The sequence below is a fragment of the Danio aesculapii genome, chromosome 18 (genome assembly GCF_903798145.1).
Source record: "Danio aesculapii chromosome 18, fDanAes4.1, whole genome shotgun sequence".
Taxonomy (NCBI): Eukaryota; Metazoa; Chordata; class Actinopteri; order Cypriniformes; family Danionidae; genus Danio; species Danio aesculapii.
The window spans coordinates 6242199-6258306 of NC_079452.1; the positions used below are offsets into that span (position 1 = coordinate 6242199).

The 16108-nt window shown below is 37.0% G+C and overlaps 1 protein-coding gene across 3 annotated transcripts in view; it reads left to right on the top strand.

The window, feature by feature from the left end:
• The first annotated feature begins 14923 nt into the window (after window positions 1-14923).
• ppfibp2a (PPFIA binding protein 2a) overlaps window positions 14924-16108 on the top strand; it is a 42177-nt gene continuing 40992 nt past the window's right edge. For 2 of the 3 annotated variants that reach the window (XM_056478074.1, XM_056478076.1), the window contains exon 1: window positions 14924-14997. In XM_056478074.1, the coding sequence (XP_056334049.1) occupies window positions 14929-14997 (69 nt within the window). In that variant the 5' untranslated portion in view covers window positions 14924-14928. Of the gene's footprint in view, window positions 15127-16108 lie in introns of all 3 variants that reach the window. The other variant, XM_056478075.1, reaches the window with a different exon arrangement.

Sequence of the window (16108 nt, forward strand, 5' to 3'; positions counted from 1 at the left end):
GGAGGCCAGACAGACCTGGTAGGCCAAAAAATATTGTAAGGATCCTCTTGGAACATCTGGCTAAACCACATGTCAGGTTTTCAACTCTCTTCGCAGGAAGAACTTTGACCAGATCTAGAGGGAGGATGGAGGCATTGAGATTGAGTGGCCTGTGTTCGCCAACTCCATTGTTGATACAGCCGTAAGGACCAATAGATGCAAGTCCTATGGTGCCGGTTTGTGGCGAGAATCTACAAACCTGGTGTCAAAAGAAAGAGATGCCATCAAGCTGAAGAAGAAGTCCTAACCAGGTTGGTTGGCTTTTGGAGCTCCTGAAGCAGCTGATTGGTACCAATAGGCCGAGTGTGCTGCAGACCGAGAAGTCGCAGAAGCAAAAACTCTGGCCTGGGATGAGTTCAGAGGAGGAAGACTACCGGTCTAAAAGAGATTCTGGCAAACCATCCAGCATGTCAAGATGGGGAAGCAGTTCAACTACATTGTTTACAGTGAAAGTCTAGAGCTGCTTACATCAACTAGAGATGTTGTCGAATGGTGGAAGAACTTCTTTTAGGATCTACTCAATCCCACTGACACGCCTTCCATTGAGAAAGCAGAGACCCAGGATGCAGGGGTTGACTCACCCATCAACCAAGCTGACGTCACTGAATAGTTTGCAAGCTCCAAAGTAGCAAAGCAGTCTGTTTAAATGAGGTCCAGCCTGTGTATCTCAGATCCGAGGGTGTTGTGTGGTTGTCTTCTCTGATATACCGCTACAACTTTGTGTGGAGATCAGGGACAGTACCTATAGACTGTGCAAATGGAGTGGTGGTTCGCTTTTTTAAGAAAGGGGAGCAGAGGGTATTTTATAGCAGGAACAACCACTACAGCATCCCTGGAAAAGTCATAGCATTCTGTGGGGGGTGCTCTGTTAAGCACTGCCCAGTCTGTGTATGAACGAAGCAGGAGTTTGATTTGCGTTGCCAGCAATAAGTCTGACTTGTTCCTGGTGCACGATAGACTTTGAGAGGGCTGCCTTTTGTTACCACTCTGTCATTTTTTTTTAAGAGAAAGAATTTCTGAATGCAGCCTAGGATTGAAAGAGGTCTGGTTTGGGGACCACAAGATTTCATCTCTGCTACTTGCAGATGATGTTGTCCTGTTGGCTTCATTGAACATGGACCTTCGACATGCACTGGGATGGTTTGCTGCAGAGTGTGATAAAACAGGGTTGAGATTTAGCATCCTCAAATTTTAGGCCATTGTACCCATCTATGTCTCTCGTCTTGCCTGGGAACACCTCGATATCCCCCTGGATTTGTCTGGGGACTGCTGCCCCTTACAACTCAGTCCTGGATAAGAGGCAGACAATGAAAGAATTGATAGAATATTCCATATAATATTATTAAATAATCTAGATATAATAAATAAATATATATATATGGCTTCTGTGTTTTAAGCCCATTATTTCTTTGGTTTGTAAAATATTGGTCATTACCATCAAAGAGGGTGGTGTGTAAAGGAAGCACCACAGGGTTATGGTCCTGTTAAGGGCTGTTCATGTTTGGAGCTCAGAATAAAAAAGTTTAACTGGCAGTGCTGCCTCCTTCCTGCTTATTCTGCCAGATTGCTGCTAACAGAGACACTCAGGGTCGTGTGATGTATGGGACGTATGTGTTATTCTTGCTAACACGCTTGGAAACAAAGTTATGTGCCATAAATACTAGCACCCTGCTAGCCGTTTTAGATTAATTAAACAGTCTAGCTTGGTTATATTAGCTCCAGTTGCCCACGTATAGCAGCTATTACAATATATATATATATATATATATATATATATATATATATATATATATATATATATATATATATATATATATATATAAGCTAGCAATGTTGCTGAGAAATGTAGGGGTAAATAAGCGAAACAATTACTCGGTATCTCACTAATCATAGCGTAAACATACAAACAAGAAGTTAACAAATGTAATCACATGTATTTTATTCTAATACAAAAATTGTCACTCTGACCCCAAACATAATGACAGACTGCAAAAATAAGCAGAAAATAAGGGTTAAACCATCTAATGCACATCATACACATCCAAGGTGCCACACCCCTGCTGAATTTTCAATGGCCAGAAGGACCCACAGCAGTCTGATGACCACATAATGAATGGAAACTCTAAAGCCATAAGCCACATCCATAGTGAGAATAAAGAGCAGTTACATCAATAGTTACTATTTTTTCTTGCTTTTTTGTGTGTGCTGACTTTGGATTTGTTTGTATGTCCTACAGTGCTAGTTAAAGACCATCAGATAAATTGTCATCATAACATCAGATGCAAGTTTTATGCTGTCTTCATGCAGATGGATGGCATCATAGAGTAAACTTCAGAATTTAAATGTATCAAATGCTTTGACTCTGACCTTGCATGTCTGTAATTTTCTATTTTGTAGGATTTTAAAAGTGTCAGAGACACAATGTGTGTTCTTACAGCATGATCTATTTCCAGGGCCTTTTTTTTTAAACAAACAGTGTTACATTTAGGACAGCTATGTTTTTAAAAACGTCAGGACTTTCACACATAACCCCTAATGGCCTTGCATTAGAACAAAACTTAATGAAGCACATGGTCATATTGCTTTTACAACTCAATGGTTTCACACACAAGTACAAAGTAGTTGAATTCTGTGGGGGAAAAAACAGTATTTGGCGTCTTGTATGGTAATCATAGTTTGTGATATGGATGCCACTGTCAAATCCAATTTCTTGATGGAACATTCTATATACATTTTAACAAAGTATTTAATGGAAGTGGTTACTGTATAGGCAATTTAACAGCTGCACACCCCTGCTTCAGATGTCCCCACATATATTAAAGAGCCCCTATTATGGGTTTTTAAAAATGATGTAAGACTTGTCAAAGCTTGACAGGAACTTTATCAGTACATGGATCAGTGGATCATGGATCAGTTTCTTCCTCCATTTCACAAGTGTAAGTTCATTATCATACTTGCCTCCTTGTTTTCTCTAGCTTGCAAATTATGTATTTAATTATGTTGTGTTACTTTTAACCGCTTGTACTGTATCTGGTTAACTCTTTATATTCTCATATCCCGTCTAATGCCATGTTGAAAACGCGACACGTGCCGCTTTGTTTATGGATTTAAATGTGTTTGTGAGCTCAAGTTGCTATGGCCACCGTCAGCTGTTCTTAAGCACGTGCATTGAGCTTACACACATACCTGCCAACATCTGTCCCTGAAAATCCGACATTTCACTCTGTCTCGCGCTGAACGCAGTCGACCAATCACAACTGTCATCGGTCCAATCAGTGCAGATTAGCTTCGCGCTAAGGAGGGGTTTGGGAACAAATTAATCGCTGAACGATTCATATGGGAGTCGCTGAGATAATTAGGTAAAAATAAATGCATATTTTAAGACAATGAAAGTGTTTTTTTTTTACCTTGCATGCTTTTCAGCCTGTTATTGGAGACCCTTAAAACCCAAAATATGACCCTTTTTAATGTATAATAGGGGCTCTTTAAGTGTGTCCCTAAAGCTAAATCAAATGGAAAGCAAATTAAATGCATTGTTCAAATGTCACAAATACTACTCAATTGCATTGCACCCACAATATTACCTTGTAGTAGTTTTTTTTATAATATTTAATATAAGTATGTCACACCTTTCTATATAGAGTATATTTCCACATATGAGTTGTTATGTTTAATAATTTCCTGTCACTTGTGACATCTCTAATTACATAGGTTATTTATTGACCATAAATCTCTTTGTTCCAGTGTTTTCTCTGTTGCTTGATTTTTTTTTAAAATTTATTTATTTGTTTGTTACTATAAATCATATGCATTTAGCCACGTCTTCACAAAGATGTAGCCTTTATAAACACAATGCAGTTTCATATTTCTGTTTCTACCAAATGCCAAAGTTACATAAGATGTCAGTTCAGTCAGGGATCTTTTTTAGTTTTTCCAGTCATGCACACAATCAATTTTCTAACTCAATTAAAGCCTTACTCATTAAAATCTGCTTCTTTGAGACTTGAATGATGAACTAATGTCATCTTTGATCTGCTTATACACAGTGGTTTAACATCATAGAGGAGGGAATTTATTTAAATATTTGCTTTGCAGTAGGTCTGCCATTAAATTGACATTTGATTTGACCATTAATTCTCCCTTTTGTAACTAATCAAAATGTGTTTTATAATCAGCAGATGAATAAAATCAGAGGCGTTTGTAGATATTGTAGGTGATTTGATTGAATTTCTTGCCTGCAACTCGAGTATTAAAGATTTTCTTCTGTGTTATTTCAAATGTCCAGTGCACATCCACAACTACAATTTTAGGTTTTAGTATTAACATGCAGTGTTCTTGATACCACGAGGTGGTGCAAATTTTGCTGTTCTTATAGAAGTATAATCCATATACACTCACCAGCCACTTTATTTGTTACACCTTACTAGTAATGGGTTGGACACCCTTTTGCATTCACAACTGCCTAAATCCTTTGTGGCATAGATTCAACAAGGTACTGGAAATATTCCTCATAGATTTTGGTCCATATTGATATGATAGCATCACACAGCTGAAGATTTATCGGCTGTACATCTATGATGCAAATCTCCCGTTCCACCACATCCCAAAGGTGCTCTACTGGATTGAGTCTGGTGACTGTGGAGGCTGTTTGAGTACAGTAAACTCGTTTGTCATGTTCAAGAAACCAGTCTGAGATGATTTGCGCTTTATGACATGGTGCGTTATCCTGCTGGAAATAGCCATCATAAAATAGCTACACTGTGGTCATAAAGGGATGGACATGGTCAGCAACAATACTCAGGTAGGCTGTCGCATTGACACAATGCTCAATTGCTACTAATGGGCCCAAAGTGTGCCAAGAAAATATTCCCCACACTATTACACCACCAGCAGCAGCCTGAATAGTTGATACAAGGCAGGATGGATCCATGCTTTCATGTTGTTGACACCAAATTCTGACCCTACCGCAGCAGGAATTGAGACTCATCAGACCAGGCAACATTTTTCCAATTTTCCAATTTTGGTGAGCCTGTGTGAATTGTAGCCTCAGTTTCCTTAGCTGACAGGAGTTGCACCCGTTGTGGTCCTCTGCTGCTGTAGCCCATCCGCTTCAAGGTTCAACGTGTTGTGCATTCAGAGATACTCTTCAGCATATCTTAGTTGTAACGAGTGGTTATTTGCATTATTGTTGCCTTTCTAGTAGCTCCAACCAGTCTGGCCATTCTCCTCTGACCTCTGGCATCAGAAAGGCATTTGAGCCCACAGAACTGCTGCTTACTGGATATTTTCACTTTTTCAGACCACTTTTTTTAGATTTGGCTGATTAGAAATTTGCGTCAACGAGCAGTTGGACAGGTTGTCTAAAGCTGCGGTCACACTTGGCTTTTCCTCCCATAGACTTCCATTCATACGCACACGAATACGTCAGACCGGAAACGCGGGGTCATGCGTTAAGTTTCGCAGGTTGCTGTGGTGCAAAGTTCAAGCTTGGTGAACTCTAACCTGCTAAATCGCATCCCTTGACTGCATGAGACCAATCGAGGATCAAAACAGGACCTCTCTGGGCAAAAATGTAAAACATGGAGCAATGGCTTGCTTTTTTAAATGTCTAAGCTTGTTTAATCCCGCCCCTTTTCGCAGCGCCGCACGACAGAATTTCGCACACACAAAGCCCGGTGTGACCGTAGCTTAATAATGTGACCAATAAGTGTATGTCACTAATTTTCACAAAGCAAACTAATTTTGAGAGGAGCATGGGATATGATTGATCGCGGCTGGTCTCTCATATGCTATCATCGATAAACCAATCAGATTAATCTAAGCCTACAATAAATAGCCCATTTCACCTTACTTCCCTTATCCTCATTTTTTGAAGAATTCCTCAGTCGACCCAATCTCTCCATGTTCCTCCTGTACCTACCTGATCTCGAACGCCCTTTATGCTAAATGACCAGGCATGCAGGTTCTTTCCTGGGACAGCATGCCAAATCTACAATTAATAACAAGCAATATCTAAGTGTGAACTCTTGAAATAAAACAAAGCAAATAAAACATTTGATAGTCAAGTGTATATAAGTCAACATGTATGTTAATAGAGTAAACAGCTTCGATCATGGCTCAACCAATCAGAATCAAGGACTGGGACTATTTTTATTATAAAAAAATAATCTACACCCAAGGAGGTGATGTGGACACAACACAACCAAATTCAAATTTTCTGCAAATCTTCACATGTTCTTCACATATCTCACTTTTTTTTTGTAAATTTTGGTATTGGGGATACAGAGCTCTTCAGTTTAAATCCTGAAGCACAGTTCCTCAAAACAGGTAAACGCATTGTAAAGTCATAATAAACTATGTGACTGTTAAGCAATTTTCTTGTATGTTTGCTTTTGTAATCACTTTTGTTTGGATTTAGGGAAGGATTTAGATCAGTTGATTGCAAGGTGATTTCTACGACAAGCTTTATATTCTCATGGACTGGACATGTACAAGTATGACATGTAACACGTTTCAGATTTATGAAAATGCACACAACACCCTCAAGTTGATTTATTATCAGAAGCTGCAATGAAACATAGCTGAAGCAATGTATTTTATGTTTCACAGAATTGTAGCATGAGACACTTATTGTCAATGAGTCTGGGCTGCACTTACCTGTAGGTTTCAGTTAAGCCTGAAGGACTAATTTAGTTTGATCAGGTGTGTTTACTTTCAGGGCTGCCAACTTTTGGCTTTAGATTGGAGTGAGAATTTAAACCATGCCCATATCCACCAGTCACACCCCCACAACAAAGCCACGCCCCGTTTATTTATAAAATACATTATTTTATTATATTATTTTTTATTATAAAATGATAAATATATCATTTTAATAAATGCTTTTTAAAATATTTATTACAAATTAGAGTATCATTACTATTATACTATGATTATATTATAAATAAATAAATGAAAAGAAATCAATTCTAACTGTAACTGGAAAACAACGTAAAGATACAGCTGAAGTGATATGCTAAGATCATTTAAGAAATCTTTTGCGTAAATATATTAATTTCAGGACAGCCTGGTGGCTCAGTGGTTAGCCCCGTCGCCTCACAGCAAGAAGGTCACTGGTTTGAGTGACATGCGCTATAGGGGAATCGATGAACTTAATTGGTTGTAGTGCATCAGTGTGTGCGTGAATGAGTGTGTATGGATGTTTCCCAGTACTGGGTTGCGGCCGGAAGGGCATCCACTGCGTAAAACATATGCTGGAACAGTTGGCAGTTCATTCCGCTGTGGTGACCTCTGAAATAGAGACTAAGCTGAAGGAAAATTTGTAAATAAATATTAATTCCATGAGAATAAAATTCTACAGATTGTATAGAACACAAAAAAATATGTTTTAAAGAATTATCAGTTGTGTATTGTCTTACACATGACTTATGTTATGGCCAAGAATTAGGTTTATTAAGTCTAAACTCCCTGACTTCATCCCTCTTTTCTGCTTCATACAATATATATATAAGGAGATATGCTAGTCAAAATAAGATCATCATCATATTAGTAAACTTTAATTTTGTCGATTTCCAAAACTCTCTGTGCACTGACACCTGTACAATAAAAGGCTGTTACACCTGCCATAAAGTGACCCCTCTGAAATATGCATCTATTACCTTAAATGGATAATTTTTTTAATAACATCATTATGACATTAATGAGAGGGAAGCGTTCCCTTACAGAAGATTTCAGATTTGTTTTTACATTTATTTGTAAACCTAGTGCGTTTTAAAATGTGTCTCACTTATTGTTTTTGCTTCATCCATCAGGATCAGTGGTTTAGTCCTTGCTAAATGCACGTATACTCCGTATGCCTACTTTTTGCCACGAGCTGTTTGGGTATTACCAGCCTGATCTCACGAGAAAACGTAAGTATTTTACGTTTTGTCAGTTTAGTGGCTAATTCGTATGAGTTCAGTTGTACGAAATTGTACAATTTTAAAAAGGAGGCATGGCACCTAACTCCACCCCAAACCCAACCGTCATTGGGGGATGAGCTAATTGTACTAAATTGTACGAATTAGATCATACGAATTCGTACGAATTAGCCACTAAATCAAAAGGTTACAAATTGCCGTGAGATTTTGTTGGTATTACAACTTATGAGGATCAATAATTGCGTATACCCTCGGTATACTCACTTGTTTTGCTGATTAGGCTTCCCTAATTTACATGTATTTGCGTCCCCTTTAACTGTATACCAAATTTTTACATTTTTTTTTAACTCGCATCTTTATTTGTTACAATTGATGCATTTTGTATAAATCGCGCCATTCTCCACCCCCTGACGAGCGCAGCAGCTGTGAGAAAATTTCGTGAGTTTTCCGAAGACCACGACAACTCAACTGAATAATGATGTCTCGCTGAAACGCTCAGGTAAAATCATAAAACAGCATGGGCATCGCTTTAGCCCCCCTATATTTCTATTCAGCCCCCTAAAAGTTTTGCGATTAGCTCATGAACTGTACACTACTAAATGATCACCTCAGTCTCCTTTAATTTTGAAATGAAACTAGCAGCAGACTTCTGCCGCTCCGTTATTAGCTAATTTTACATTACAGCTGTACAGTGCGAGAGCACAAGGTGTGTGTTTATCGAAAGATTGTTATAATATCTGCACATACAGAAAATGATTTGTACTACAGTAAACAGGTATGTTGAGCCTATTTGTCTCATTCAGAACTCAAATGCCTATGCCTGTCTATGAAATACAGTGGAATACTGCTAGTCTAGTATACAACCCTACCATATTAGTCAAACATTTTTAAGTGTATATTTTTAAATTCTTACTTAAACGCGTAACAATATGCAATTTAAAAGGGAAACTACTAGTATATATTAGCGACAGCAGAAGACAGACTCCTAATAGCTTGGTTTAAAACAACAAGTATGTGACAATCAAACATAATGGCTGATTGATGTTTAGAGGAACCAATTAAATGTAAAGTAATAAGCCAGTAAAGAAAGTTTCAATATTAAAATGATTAAATAAGCTACATACTGTATTTTATTTAAATCTTATTTGAAAGTGTGCTTTGCTTTTGTTTTCCTGATTTTATTTTTTATTTTAAATTCACAGTTTATGCTAACAACATACAGTACTTGATATAGCTGTCTCGAAACATGATTTTTTGTACAGTATTTTCATTTTTTTACAAGTCCCTTTAGAGTTAAACAGTTGGGTTTTACCACAGTGTTATATATTCAGCCAATCTTTGGGTCTGCTGGGGGCACTATTAGCTAAACATAAGTCATTGAATAGGATTAGACTATTAGCATCTAACTTTAAAACGAACAAAGTTGTTTATTTATTTATTTTTTAAATGGATAGTTTTCCCAAAAAATGAACATTTTTATCATTTACTCAAACTTGACTCATTCTAAACTGGTTTGTCTTTTTTCCTTCTGTTGAACACAAAAGAAGATATTTTGAAGAAAGCTGGAAACCTGTAACCATTGACTTACATTGACATAGTATTTGTTTTTACTTTCGTAGAAGTTAATAGTTATATATATAGAGCTAATGAATCAAAGAAACATTGAATTGTGTCGTTTATTTGCCTACTTTCATTTAAAACTTGGGTTGGGTGCAATAGTACACCACCTTTTTTTTAGGACTACACCACTGATCAAGATAATAATCATATTACATTTTAATCAATTATGGCCTTTGGTTTCATGTAGACTGAGAATCTTAATGAAAGTCTATGAAACGCAGGTCTGGATTAAGAATTCAGAGGCCCAATGTCTTGTAGGCCATCTTCCTGGCCGCACCCCATAGTCTTATTTAAAAAATAAGATTATTAAAATATTTTTAACAAAAATTTTTCTATAATATATTGCCCGCATTTTTTAAATAAATTATGTACAGTACATATATTTAGTCTACAAAAATGTAACTTATTTTTAAAGCATTTAAAGCATACTTTGAAAAAAAATACTAATACGCCTAGTGAAAATTTATAGATTTTAATTTACTTAATCAAGTTCACAGAAGCAGTACTAAAATTTATATATAAGGATATTTTTAGTGTATAACTTCTAGAAACTTATAATGCATTTGATTTAGATATAACACATCTCCAATTCAGTTCTATGAATCTGAGTCTTCTATAATACATACACTTATTAAAGATTTCTGCTTTCACCAGCGTTGGATCGGTTGCACATAGTGAATAACATCTTTATAAAACGATAAAAGTCTTCAACACCGTCTTTATTATAACGAAAAAAAAATATTCACAGACATGATTTTTCTGCGTGAGAAATGGATGTGTGGCGTGAGATCGTGAGAATACGGTCAATTGCGTGACCGTTGGCAGCCCTGGGGTTAAACCAGATTTGGGCAGAGCTTTGGCCCGTACAGGTCTTTGCCAACGTCACTTTCAGCTTTCACGACTTGATGGTCTTGTCTGTCGTTTCATGCATGTTTATCTTGTGCATGTCCACCTGTCTCTGATGGCTTTGTGTTGACCATACACTCCCTGCCCCACATCATTGTTTTTATTTATTTATTCATTTACATTTGTATCCCCTTATTTTCCACCATTGTGCTTATTTTCATACTTTTTATTGATGTTTGCTCTTGGTTTGCTTTGGTCTAGATCTTCATTCCAGGCGTTTCCTTCAGATTTTTTTTCTTTCTTCTTTTTTTGTGTTTTGTCTTTGATCTAGTTCTAGTCTTTGTTTCAGTTCTACTAAACCTTTGATTTTATTTATGTTTTGGAATTGTATCTATTTTTATCTATCTATTTATCCATTTATTCATTTATTTGTTTTCAATGCATGAATTTCATTTGTTAAATTAGATTTTAGCTTCTTTTTTTTCTTCAGTAATAGTTTTTTTTCTTTACCTTTCTTGTTATTCTGTGTGTGTCTTGTCTTCTGTATGTTATGTTTTGTTTGAAGGGTTCTTTCTGGCCAATGTCTCTTACCACCTAGTTGCAAGACTGGCATAGGTCCCTGAGTTTCAAGTGTCTAGCCTCTGGATATTTGAGCTTCTGCCAGAATGCTTCATCATTCTGACTGTTGCTGTCTCTTTCTCTACAGACTTTGAATGTTTGGGTTAGCAGTCGAAATCAGATTCAGAAGAACAGATAAAGTTAGCATGTTCACCAGTGTACACATGTAAAGCCCGCATGTAAAAGAAAGAAAGAAAGAATATGTATGTAGCACGGTGGCGCTGTGGGTAGCACGATTGCCTCACAGCAAGAAGGTCACTGGTTCGAGCCCCGGCTGAGTCAGTTAGCGTTTCTGTGTGTAGTTTGCATGTTCTCCCTGTGTTGGTGTGGGTATTTTTCCTCTGGGTGCTCCGGTTTCCCCCACAGTCCAAAGACCTGTGGTACAGGTGAATTGGGTAAGCTAAATTGGCCATAGTGCATGAGTGCGAATGTAAGAGTGTATGGATGTTTCCCAGTGTTGGGTTGTGGCTGCGTAAAACATACGCTTGATAAGTTGGTGGTTCATTCCACTGTGGCCACCCCTGATGAATAAAGGGACTAAGCATAAAAAAAGAAAATGAATGAATATATATATATATATTTATTAATTTTCTATTTTCATTTATATATATTTTTTTCATATATATATTCATTCATTTATAATATAGATACAGTTGAAGTCATAATTATTAGCCTCCTGAATTATTCGCCCCCTGTTTATTATTTCCCCAATGTCTGTTTAACGGAGAGAATATGTTTTCAGAACATTTCTAAACGAAATAGTTTACTCAAAAAACTCATTTCTAATAACTGATTTATTTTATCTTGGCCATGAAAAAATTAAAAACTGCTTTTAATCTAGCCGAAATAAAACAAATAAAACATTCTCCAGAAGAAAAATATTATTAGGCATACTGTGAACATGTCCTTGCTCTGTTAAACATAATTTGGGAATGAATATATATATATATATATATATATATATATATATATATATATATATATATATATATATATATATATATATATATATATATATATATATATATACTGTACAGTTGAAGTCAGAATTATTAGCCCCCTTTTGAAATTCTTTTTTTTATTTCAGCTAGAATAAAAGCAGTTTAAAATTTTTTGAAACCCAATTTACAGTCAAAATTATTAGCCCCTTTAAGCTATATATATATATTTTTTTTTCAATAGTCTACAGAACAAACCATTGTTATACAAGGACTTGCTTTACCCGAGAAAAGTCGAACCGAGCACAACTTACAAGACATGACAGGACTAGTGTCTGGACTCTGCCACTAAAACAAGGATTAACAAGACCGAAGTGACAGAATCCTGACATATATATATATATATATATATATATATATATATATATATATATCAAGAACTGTGTCCAGCACCCAATCCGCAGCGAATTACATGCTCAGGGTGCAGAAAGAGCAGAACACAATTGGCTGGTTATGTGATGATGACTTATATTACTGATGAACAGCCAGACAGTTAACAGTAGCTGATGAAGGCATTCAATAGCTCTGAAGGCATTCACGGGAACATTTGAAAGTTGTGTCAATCAGTTGATCTGTTCTACCCAGGCTCATTCTGAAAACTTACCCCTTAAGACGTTTCTGGAGACTGCAAAATATGTCCCGGCGGCACATTTTTCTGCAGTTTTTGTTTTCGCGAATCCACCAGAGGCCACTGTGTATGATTTTTGAGATCTCAAATTTCCCTCGCGAGTGCCATTCGCGCCTGCTGTTCTCGCGTAAACCCACCAGAGGCCACTGTCGACTGACTTTTTGACAGATTTTTTGACTGACTGATCGTCTGACCCACCCTCCCCCTTCCCTAAACCCAACCAATTTTAACGATTGACCCGCCCACCCACTTCTGTAAACCCAACCAACACGTTTCAAAAGCAATCCAAAAAAAGTAAAGCTTTTTTTATAATGTTCTCAGATTTTACCACATTCTCACCCTGCTATTACTTGTTGATTTTATTTTTTGGATTCTGTTTTTGTCTTACCTGCTTTCTGGAATTGCTCTTCACTGCACTCGAACCCCAACATCATGGTCAACTCCTCTCTGTGTCTCAAGTCCGCCTACATACATGGCGCGCTAATGGGACAAACTGGTTGCAACCGGAATGCCGTCCATACGGAGGTACGCGGTCAGCTGGTAAGCGCGAAAAGGAACGGCGTCACATTGCCCTGTAGCGTTCATGTAAAAAAAATAAATACTGCCATATGTACCTCTGGCTATGTCAGTGGATCAGTAAATGTGGCTTTCTTAATTACCTTATTTCCATTTAAACACACTGTGAATCAAGTGCATTAAAGACCATTCTGGCACAATGTCTCGTCTGACAGACGAGTCTTCGCATTGACCCCGTGGGCCAGCCTGATCACCCACCGGTAACCTACTCACACCTGCAGTTCTCCACAATGGACGTCCAGCGTTCTCCAGTGCCTAGACTGCAGCTCAGCACAAAAAGTTTGGCCAGAGTCATGCCCAACAGTGCCTGGTTTCTCTAAAGTTATTTTTTCTTCCTTCACATTCATCAATTGGTAAAGTTTGTTCCTCGCCACTGGCTTGCTTGGGACCTGTGAAGCTACGCATCGATAGATTTGCTATTCAGTGTTTGAACATTCAGCAGTAAAATTTAAACCACACTGAACTTCAACTTTGAAAACTGCACTGACACAATTTTAATTTAGAATCTAATCTAGAACTTCTATGTTAAGTTGCTTTCACACAATCTACATTGTAAAAGCGCTATATGAATAAACATGAATTGAATTCCTGCTGACCAGTCCAGAGTTTTTGGCATGCAAAAATGAGCAATTCTCTTTGATGCGTCATTCAGTACATCCACATAAAGGCTGGTTAGAGCCCGATGACCCGCTGATTTCCCCCAGATCACAGCCTGATCTGTTGTCAAGCTCAATAATTTGCAAATCAGGCTTAAAATTCTGTAGTGTGAACTAGTCATTACAGTTATTCATTTAAAAATAAAATTTGGTCCCAGTGGTTGTAGCACAAAAAAAGATTACAAATGAAACTTCTGAAACTGAAGCTATTTGTAGGAAGCATTCACAAGCCCTGATAAATCTTTGCATTCAGTCTGCCATGTAGCTGTTTAAGCAGTTCATTTCATATTGCTGAAAATTTCCCAAATCATGACACTTCTTCCTCCACCTTTCACTGACTTCTTTACACACATATTTTACACACAGCTTCTCTGCTAAATGGGTCATCCAAATGATCTTTATTCTGGACAACCTACAAAAGTTTTCAATCACTTCAGAACAGCTTACAATCTTGCAAATTCAGCAAAAACAGAAATGTTTGGCTGATAATTAACTCCAATAAATTCGAGTCATCTGAAAGTGTTCTCTTTCAAATATCTTAAAGCTTTTATGCTGTAGTTAGTGAGTGTGTATGTGTGTGTTTCGGGATAAAACATCACCCTGATATGTTTCCATGAGATTTGCCCAGCTAATTTCATGTCAGGAAATGTTCTGCTGGTAAATTCTGCCTAGTTTGTTTTGACACTGTCACACATTTAATACAGTGCAGGATGTACTACTTCTCAAGTGGACGCTGTGGCCTCTCTGAGGGGCACTACTTCTCTGGGGCACCCATCTCGCACAATCCATGCATATTCTCTTCATGTGTCTGAGAGTTTTCCCCCTACAGAAAGCCCCTAAACACTGTGCTTATTAATAAAAGAGAGCGAAAGGGGCAGAATAAGTTTAGAAACAAAAAGAAAAAAAAATGGTTTGGCAAAGGAAAAAAGAGAGGAGGAGGAGAGTATAGGAGGAGGAAAGGGAGGGAATAGAAAAAGAGCAGCTGGCAGGAGTGAAGCCTGATATTACAGACCGCTTCTCCAATCCAGATGCTGAGGAACTTAAACCAAAGGCTAAATCCAGACGAAAGAAGGAGACTTGTAGTGTGTACTTTAAAGGTGAAAAGAAAAATACTCTTATTTCAGTGTGAAGTGATAGTGGTAGTATCAGACTAAAGAATCTTATAATGGCCCAGCAAAATGGAAGGGGATGTTGATTTTTACAAACATTTTGCATGGCTTAAAAAGGTAAGTATGTCTGTTTCTGTTCTTAGATTCTGACTTAACCAATTGGTAAATACATAAATAACACATTAATAACTCATTTATAAGCAGGTATAACCTTGAATTAGGGCTTATGAGAATATTAAATTAAATTTTAGGTGTAGAATTATGAGGGATAACAGCTGGGACAGGTATCATCAAATGAGATGCATACCCTTGCTAACAATTCAAATGGTTTATTAAATTGCACTAACTTTATTAAATATGACGTGTTAGCTGTATATCTATATGTTTGAGTAGTAAAGTCCACAAACATGATTTAATGTTTGTGTGATGCTGTGCAGTCCCAGTAAAGTATGCCAGTATGGTGTTGTACTACATTCTCCAATATGTTTGTGTGTGCATATATGTTTTCATGGTCACACTTTCCATTAAGGTACTTAATTACTATGTACTTACTGTAGGTAACACTTTATATTGATGATCCATTTGAGTATTAGTAGACTGTCTGCTTAATATCTGTTGATACTGCTCCTTCAACAGACATTTAACTGACTATAGGAAACTTTGCAAGTACATGTCAACTTACACTAACCCCAACCCTAACCCCAACCTAACAGTCTACTTATAATCTGATGAGAATTAGTTTGCATGCAGATGCAATGTAACTTAAATTCAACAAACGGACCACCAAAATAAAGTGTGACCTGTAGTTAATAATAATTTGCTACAATGCACTTATTATGTTCATATATGGTTTTACATTGTATGTCTAGCAACATATTATTACATATGTTATGTAATTACATTTAAAAATACACATTAACCCACCCTTAACCTACCTATACAACTATACCTGTCCCTAACCTTATCCATATAGCAGTAGCACCATACATATTAGTAATTAAGGCCATTTAAAATAAAGTGGAGCCATGTTTGTGTATTTATTTGTTTGCAGTTTAAACTTATTATGTCTAAATACCTAAATAGCCACAACAGTGACAAA